The sequence below is a fragment of the Colletotrichum fioriniae genome (assembly GCF_027942845.1).
Source record: "Colletotrichum fioriniae strain IMI 355084 chromosome Unknown scaffold_7, whole genome shotgun sequence".
In the NCBI taxonomy this organism is placed as follows: Eukaryota; Fungi; Ascomycota; class Sordariomycetes; order Glomerellales; family Glomerellaceae; genus Colletotrichum; species Colletotrichum fioriniae.
The window spans coordinates 2433143-2441563 of record NW_027076843.1 but is presented as its reverse complement, the minus strand read 5'-3'; the positions used below and the strand labels follow the sequence as shown (position 1 = coordinate 2441563).

The window sequence follows — 8421 nt, the reverse complement described above, 5'->3', positions numbered from 1 at the left end:
CTCGAAAGATGCCCGTTCAACTCCCTTTCTTCCCTTTCCGATAATATCAGACACAATTCCTGCCAGCTGCAAAATAAATCAAAATCGGAGATGCCTTGCCTCCCGTTTGGAGAGAGGAAGCCGTTTCCTCGAGCCTCCTTTCCCTCCCTTCTTTGGCCCTATGCTGTGCCCATACTGGGCCATGTTGATGTAAGACAAGAGAGGAGATGATCGAAGCCGAATTCGGGTAAATCCAGCTTCCACCCACCCTGACCATCTCCGTCTTCACTGTTTTTTTTGTTTTTGGAATCACACCCTCCTCGAAAGACTTCCCCCTTCTCCGTCCCAGCCACAGCTGGCTAAGTTGGTATGTACCGAGTGTCCTTTTCCTTTCTAATCAAACGGCATCATTCACTCGTCCCAACACCCTAGCTAGTCGTCCAGTCCCGTGGATTGAGAGGGAAGGAGGCGGCCTCCGTGGCCCTAGCTTGGGAAGATCTTGTCTCTGCTACTGGACCCCTGCGAACTCACACTATTGCGGTTTGTGTGGTATGGTAAATTCTCCGGCTTGAGATTCTCATCCGTCGAAGAGGCCGTGCCCTGGCGCTGCGGCGCTTTCTTTGTGAGCACTGCCCTGGGTTTCTCGGCCGGTAGCGACTCGCTGCTGGTGCGTGTCTTGGTCAGCTTGCGAGACGCACGTTTCTGCGAGGGCGCTTGCGACTGAGTCTCAGCAATGGACCCCAGGTCCGTAGTGGACCTTGTGTCGCTCGATACACGACTAGGTGTCGAGGTGCTGTTTGACGGTCGGCTATATGCCGGGTTGTCTCTAATGGGAAGGTGGAAGCTCGCTGCGGCTCCGTTCTGGTCGGTGGTTATGTATGAAGGCGAAGTGGAAGAAGAGCGGATGGCATCAGGAGATGGGGCGGCCTGGGTGGCTGTTAGCGTTGAAGCCTCGAAAATACGACTTGAGTCTCGCTTACGGATGCTTGAGGGCTGACATAGGTGTCCAACTTCTTCTTTAGCACCTCCGAGCGCACCGGCTTCGCGAGATAGTCGTTCATGCCTGCCGCTAGACACTTTTCTCGATCTCCTTGAATGGCCGATGCCGTCATGGCGATGACGAGGATCTTCCGTACAGCGTCTATAGAATCCTTGCGAATCATCTTGGTCGCCTCGTATCCATCCAATACGGGCATCTGTACGTCCATGAGAACCACATGGTAGGGTCGACCTTCCCTAGCCTTTTGCCGCAAGCCCTCCACTGCCTTCAATCCGTTCTCGTAAGCATCCACGGTAGTGTAGCCTAGTCGCTGCGCATACTGAATGGCAATCTTCTGGTTGATGGGGTTATCCTCTGCAACGCAAATCCTAATCTGGTCTTTGGGAACGGCAGTGAGGTCCAAGAATGGATTGGGCGACTCGCCGCGCTCGAGGTACGCAGAGCGCTCTACGGCTGGAGGTGACTTCATTTGCTGCGCGTCTCCGGCAGAAACGTCAGACTTGGCTTTATCGAAAGTGACCTTGAACCATGCCGTTGTTCCCACGCCTTCTTGACTGTCGAGTTGAATTTTGCCCTTCATCATCGTTTCGATCAGAGACTTGCAAATGCTCAGACCGAGGCCACTGCCGCCATACTTCCGTGCTGTGCTAGTATCTGCCTGGCTGAAGGGCTGGAAGAGCTTGACCAATTGCTGTTGGGGGATACCAATTCCGGTATCCTGAACTCTGAAGAGCAATGTTGCTTTGTCGTTGGTCTCCGATTCCACCCGTGCACCAATCGTAATCGAACCGTCCTCAGTAAACTTCAAACTGTTGCTGATAAGATTGCCTAAGACCTGATGGAGTCTGATGGGGTCTCCAAAGATGAGCAGAGATGGCAGGTCGATATCCTGTATGATCTTGACGTTTTTCTGTTTTGTCTTTTGCCGGTTGCTGTAGGACACCGCTCGAACAACCTCCCGGACCATTTCTTCTGGATTGAAAGCAATCACGTATAGCTTCATCTTGTCGGCCTCCATTCTGGAAAAGTCGAGTATGTCGTTAATGACCGTCAGCAATAACTCTGCCGACACCTTGATGTTGTCCGCCATCTCTTGTTGGTCCTTGTCTAGCTCGCTGTCTTTCAGCAACTCCGAGTTGCCAATAACACCGTTGAGCGGTGTTCGCAGCTCGTGCGAAACGTTGGCAAGGAATATCGACTTGGCCTTGGCGGCCTCTTCAGCGAGCTTGACGTTACGCTTGGCCTCAGCTTCAGCGTGCTTGGCTTTCGTCTCTGCTTCCAGTGCCTTTGCAAGGGCGCGCTTCTGCAACGCAACCATAGAGACGTTCTCTGCTGAGACTTTCTCTACGGCCTTCATGGCCAGAGCATTCGAGTAACTGATGCCAATCTGGTTGACTAGCAGCTGAAGGACGGATACATTACGATCAGTGAAAGACCCTGGCTCGCCCTCGAGATAGAGAACTCCGAGTAGCGGTTTTGAGCCGTGGCAGATGGGGATCGCGATGATGGCCTTGCTAAGGACGTTCCGCTGTAACCAAGCCTCGCTCACGTTACCAAAGCGCTCATCACTGATGATGTCGGGAATGAAGACAGCCTCTCGGAACCGCGTGCAGTAGAGAATAACGTTCTCAGCAACGAGTGAGGTGCCAGCAAGTGGAAGACCAGGGATATGAGCTGATGCTCCCCGTTCCGGGTCGCCGCTGGCTGCGAGAGACCACCCAGACTCGTCCGAATCCTGCACCACAATAGCGGCTAGCGTCGCCGAACCTCCGCAGGTCTGCAGAATGACATCGCACATGGTTTTGAGGAGCTCGTCGACCCGAAGAACGCCAGAAATGACCTGGGATGAGAGCAGGATCGCGTGCAAATCGATCATATCGAGTGCTGGCAGACCTGCCCCAGGTTCATTGTGCTCATGCATTGAGCCACGCCACGCGCCAATCCGATCGCCTTTGATATCGGCGATGGCGGTGTGGTTGGACTGTTGCATCCCTTCCGGTCCTTCCTCACCATCTACAGCGCGGTAGTCAACAGTTCCGCTATCTCCCGCGAAATCGGTCTGAACCGCAGCGTCTATCGCTCTGGGATTCCTTGTCGGGCTGTGAAGAAGGATGGCGTGTTCTTCCTCTAGGCGCTCGGCGACGGCGACGGCGCCGAACTGACGGTAGAACGCAATGGCATCCCTAAAGGCAGAGCGAGCCAAGCGTCGAGCCTTGCGCCTGACGAGTGTGCCGGCCATTAGTGTGTTGCCTAGTGCCGCTTCGAAAATGTAATTATGCTCCTCGGCGTTATCCAGAGCCTCCTCGTAGAGCTTAACCGCGCCACCATAATCGCCGGTCAATTCTGCAACTTGAGCCTCTAGAATCTTGGACCATGAAAGGTAGTTCACTTCGGTGTAGACCTCCCATTCCTTGATCCGTTTGGTCAGTTCGCGCAGGGAGCGTAGAACACTTTCGGTTTCGCCGTCCAGGCTGCTGGGATCTAGCCGGGGGTCGTTGAGCCTCCGAAGCATCCTTCCCGCGAGAGCGAGCCCGTAGAAAAAGATGACTAGCCTGCTGTTGCGAGCCGACCATAGATTCTGGATGGACTCGTAGCACATCTCACCTATCTCAATGGCGCGATCGTAATGGCCGTAGATGAAGAGCGGAACTATCTCAATGGTCTCATACCAAAGAACCGACCGGTTGCCGTTTTGTGTGTTGGCTCTCAGCCATGACTTGTAGTTGGCCGAATTATGATGATCATCAGTCATGACCTCGTAGGGATCAGTCGTCCGCGTCTTGCCCTGCAAAGCTCGACAAGCTTGCCGGATGGAGATGAGAAGAGTGCCACCCCGCGTGTCCTGGTGCCAGTTGGGGATCTCTTCACAGCCGTACTGGCAGAAAGCCTCCAGGTCGGCACAATTCTCGCTTGCAAAGAACTTGAGCTGCGCCGCAAGTCCAAAGCTGAGTATCGAGGAAATCCGATCCCCTGCTGCAGCCGCATAGTCGACCGAGCCCTCCAGGTGCGTCAAAGCCACGGCGATCGGAATCTGAACATGTCCGATGAAGTTGGCGTACAGCATGTAGCCTCTAGCCATCGAGAAGGGATCACGGTATCGGTCAAGTAGCTCAATACAGACGTTGCCCACCTCAACTGCAAAGCTCACCATGTTGAATCTGGCCAGGGCGATGAGACCAAGATGTAGAAACGCCATGCCTGATTGGGGGAAAGCGCCGTGGGTGAGATGTAGATCCAGCATGACGAGGGGAGAGATGGTAAAATCGTAGGTAGTCGCTCCACCACGCAGCGCTTACAGTCTCCGCCAAAACAGCACCGATAGACGGCAAGCCGGGGTCTGATGATGGTGTCGGATTCATCAGCTCGTTCTTGTCCATGGTCTGTATTCTCACAGACATCTTCTCAAACTGATCGTCGCATTTCTCGAAGGTGGGCTCGTCATCGAATTGCACGTCAAGTGCCTGTAGACATTCTTTCAGTGCAGCCAGCGCGCCTCGAGCATTGCCACCTTGCGCTAGTGTTCTGGACTGGAGGACATAGGCTGGCGCCTTGTCCAGAGGGCTTCGTGCACACTGGAAAATTGTCTCTAAGAGGGAGTTAGCTGCGGCGTGGTTGCTCATGTAGAGGTAGCATTCCGCAGCCCTTAAATGCAGCTGCATCGTCTCATCATACGAGACATCCTCAAGCTCGTCGTTCCATGGGTCTGGCTGAAGTAGAGCGACTGCCGTACTGTAAAGTTTTGAGCCAGTTGGACGGGCACAGTTCTCTACGGCCGACTGTGCGCACTCGTACAGTAGCTTACGGTACGTCTGGCGTCTAGGGACACGCTTCTTGATAATGTCGACGGACTCGCAGATGTGCGCAGCGGTATTGTCCTTGGCCCTGGGATCAACTGAATAGTACTTGAGAAGCGTCTGCGCAATCACGAAATGCATCTTTCGCGCGTTGCATTCCTTTAATGCTGCCGACGCCTGGATAAATCGGTCGTGGGCGAAGCGGAATCTATCGTCTGTCTCGCTCGGGACGATGATGTAGGCCTGAACCGCGGCTTGCAGTCCATTGATTGCCTCTTGCTGAGAGTACGTCGCGTGGTATTGTTCGTTACCTGGGCCTTGACAGGATGCCTCCTCATTGTCTTGGTACTGGAACTCGCCACTCAGAAGTCTGCAAATGAGCTCGAATGAGAAGGAAGATCCGAGGAGTGCAGCCCATGCAAGTATCGCTCTAGAGGCTGGAGGTAGCTCGCTCAATCTTCGTGTGATGAAACCAGTATCGAGTATGTCATAATCGCTTGCGCCTTTGAAGTGTTCGAAGAGTCTATCAAGATCGAAATGCCAATTGCTGTCTCTGTAGTCGTACCATATACACTTCTTCCGGTAACATGCGCTCAGCATTTCTCGCATATAGAACGGGTTACCTGCTGTTTTGGACTGTATGACTAAAGCCAGAGGGAGAACCTCCTCCTTTGGTCTGCACAGAGTCGTCGCGACGTATTGAATGATGTCGTCCTCGCAGAGGGGAGTAAGTTTGATTCGGGTCACTACGGGACCGCCTGACCGTGGGAACTCTGCTTTCTGGTCAGCATTTAGTGACGGCCTTGGAAGGTGCGAGAAACTTGCCTTCGGACTCAGGGGGTTGAATGATAGATTGGACTTGTTCCGGTGATAGCTCCTCTGGACGATAGGTTATGATGACGACCATCTTCATTCGTGCCCCAATAATCTGGGTGATCAACTCCATGGACTCATCATCCGCAAAGTGAAGGTCATCCAGCACAAAGCATATAAACTTGTGTGACGTGAACATGCGAAGTACGTCGAGGAAGGTGTTCATCAACCGCATGGTTTTGGTTGCACCGCCAGTTCGTAGGAAGTCCTGGGACGCTTGCGAAGAGATGACGGTAGGCTTGTTCAGGCGACCCGGTGAGCTTCCTGGTGAGGAGCCACGCCTCTTGAGCCCTGCCCTGATGGACCGAGTCTGAGTTATGCTTTGAGTGATGGACACTGATCGTGGAACGGAGTTGTCTAGGGCGCCAATGAGGAAGTCCGGTAACCCAAGAACCTTGTGCAGCATTGGCCACACCGGACGAACGTACTGCTTTAGCGCCTGGTGAAAAGGTGTATCCGTATTCCGTTCGCCGAACACCTGTTTGAAGAGTGACGACAGCAGCTTAAGCAGTGGTCCAAAAGCAGTTCGGCGCGCGGTATCGAATTTTGCCGTGGCACAATATCCCCTCCGCCTGGCTTCAGCGAGTACCGACTGGTAGAGGCAGCTCTTGCCCAAGCCCCCGGCTCCTTCGACGAGGACGATCTCGCAGTGCCCGCGCCTACGGAACTTTGCTGATCCGAGCTGACGTGACAAACTCGAGGACGATGATTCCACTGCACTCAGTCGGTTGCTGTCTGTTGGCGTACCTACACCATCAATGAGACTTCGGGTTTCGATCGAGACCGACTGGTGTCTTTCCCATTGCCTCTCCCACGGCCTGGTCATTCTTGCAAACGGCCCAGAATTAGACGAGGCGATGGTGTCGCCCGATATCGTCTGGGTGTCGGATAGGACGGATGGAACAAAACTAGCCTTTGACTGCCTAGGATCAGAGGACGTAGTATGTGTGAAGGATCCGCTGCGACGTGTTGTGCCTTCTGCCGAGCTTGCGCCCTCGCTCGACAGGTCTCCGCAGTCAGGGAGCTCAACCGAGAGCTGCGAACCATCGGAGAAGCGGTTATTTGTTGTAGACTTTTGATTCATCGAATGGCTCTTGGCGACCCGCTCAATGACTCTGATAACTTCTGCTCTCTCCTTTTGCCGACCGATCATCATACTGGGTAGAATGAAGAAGGACGAAATGTCTTTTTCGCCAATCTTCCACTCCTTAAGCGCTAACCAGTCGCCGTCGGTCAAGAACTGCTGCACCTTGAGAAGGTCATGCTTCAAACCACTAGCCGAGTGATATCGATCAGCGACGGTCTTGGCCGTGCACTTCTGTATGATACGCCCGATAACGTCGGGTATATCGAGCCGAACTTGCGATACATTGGGAATTCTCCGCCCTAGGACGCCTTGCACAATATCGAGGGGCGTTTCGCCATCAAATACCGGCTGTTGTGTGAGTAACGTCCAGAACACGACCCCAAGTGAGTAGATGTCAGTCCGACTATCAGGTTCTGCCGGCATACGACCTGTCTGCTCTGGGCTAATGTAGAGGAGCTTATTCTTGGCGCCTAATTCTTTTGACAAGCTCGACCACGAGGTGCTTGACAGGCCGCCCTCGAAGGATCTCGTCCCCGTGCCGAAGTTGATGAGCTTAACCGAGTTTGTCTCGATATTGAAGTGGAAGGCGTCTGGCCTGATCTCTCCATGCGTAATCACCTGCCCATAGTGGAGAATTTCGAGACACTGACTTGCGCCAATGGCAAAGTCGAGAAAGTATTGTAGGTCTATCGGAGGCTTCAAACGTAGATTCTGTTTGCGATACGCCTCGTATCGGTCGTCAACCTTCCTGGCCTTGTAGAATGCCGGTCCCATGTCCATCAGATCAAAGAGGTAATTCTGGCCGGGATGCTGATAAATTGCGACCACAATGGAGCCCCGATCGCCAGGGTGAGGGGCGAGACGGATGAGGTCGAGTGGCTTGACAATGTGCAGTCCTTGAGGGTCGGCCGTGGCAAACAGGTTCTTAGCTATGTGGAAGGCTCTCTCCTCACGGAGCACATGGTAGGAGACGCGAGCCACCACTGGCTCTTCTACGTATGATATCTCTGCGGCGCCGGCGGGAACCGCGGGCGGCGAGGTGGCCGAAAAGTCGCTGCTTGCATCGCTGGGTAGGCCTGAGTGAAGGCTGGAGGAACTCGCATGTTCGGAGGGCGACGGTCGGCCGGACTGTAGTCTCGCGATCGAGCCGGGACTCGAGGCGGGTAAGGATGAAGAGGACGAGGGCTGGTATGGAGATACAAATCTGGTGCCGCAAATGTGCCTATCCGCGCAAGTTAGCCGTTGCAATATGCTCGAGGAGAGGTAGAGAGAAAGCGACAGAGATTACTGGTAGGCAATGATGTGGGGGCAGGACTCACCAGATGTCGTAAGATGTATGGAAGGGAAGCCGGGACTCGTCCCAGGTAAAGCCGGCGATCTGGCGAAGGCGCTCAAAAAGGCGCGAGGGAGGGTCGAAGTGGTCGTCCGACACGATGGCAGTGCCGTCCATCATTGAGGCCGGTCATTAGGCGCAAGCCGGAGCTTGGAGGCCAAGTGCAGTTGTCGATGGTGGGGGTGAGTGGGATTTGGGGGGCGCGCAGTTCCTTTAGTATCGGCGTCGGCCTTTGTTTCGCAATCGGCGATGATGTCGTCGCGAGAGTCAAAGTTGACGTAGATGGGGTCGAGATTGTCAGCTAGAGACTACCGTCCATGTCATATTTCTATGAGAAACTCGAGGCGCAACTTGT

At 54.1% G+C, this 8421-nt stretch overlaps 1 protein-coding gene across 1 annotated transcript; it reads right to left on the bottom strand.

The window, feature by feature from the left end:
* Positions 1 to 462: 462 nt before the first annotated feature.
* CHK1 (Chk1 protein kinase) lies at positions 463 to 8183 on the bottom strand (the record flags this gene model as incomplete). Its single annotated transcript, XM_065757830.1, is given in 5 exon segments — positions 463 to 906; positions 960 to 4114; positions 4296 to 5553; positions 5573 to 7955; positions 8053 to 8183. The coding sequence occupies 5 exon segments, from the start codon at positions 8181 to 8183 to the stop codon at positions 463 to 465; spliced, it is 7371 nt and encodes a 2456-aa protein (XP_065613747.1).
* Positions 8184 to 8421: the final 238 nt, after the last annotated feature.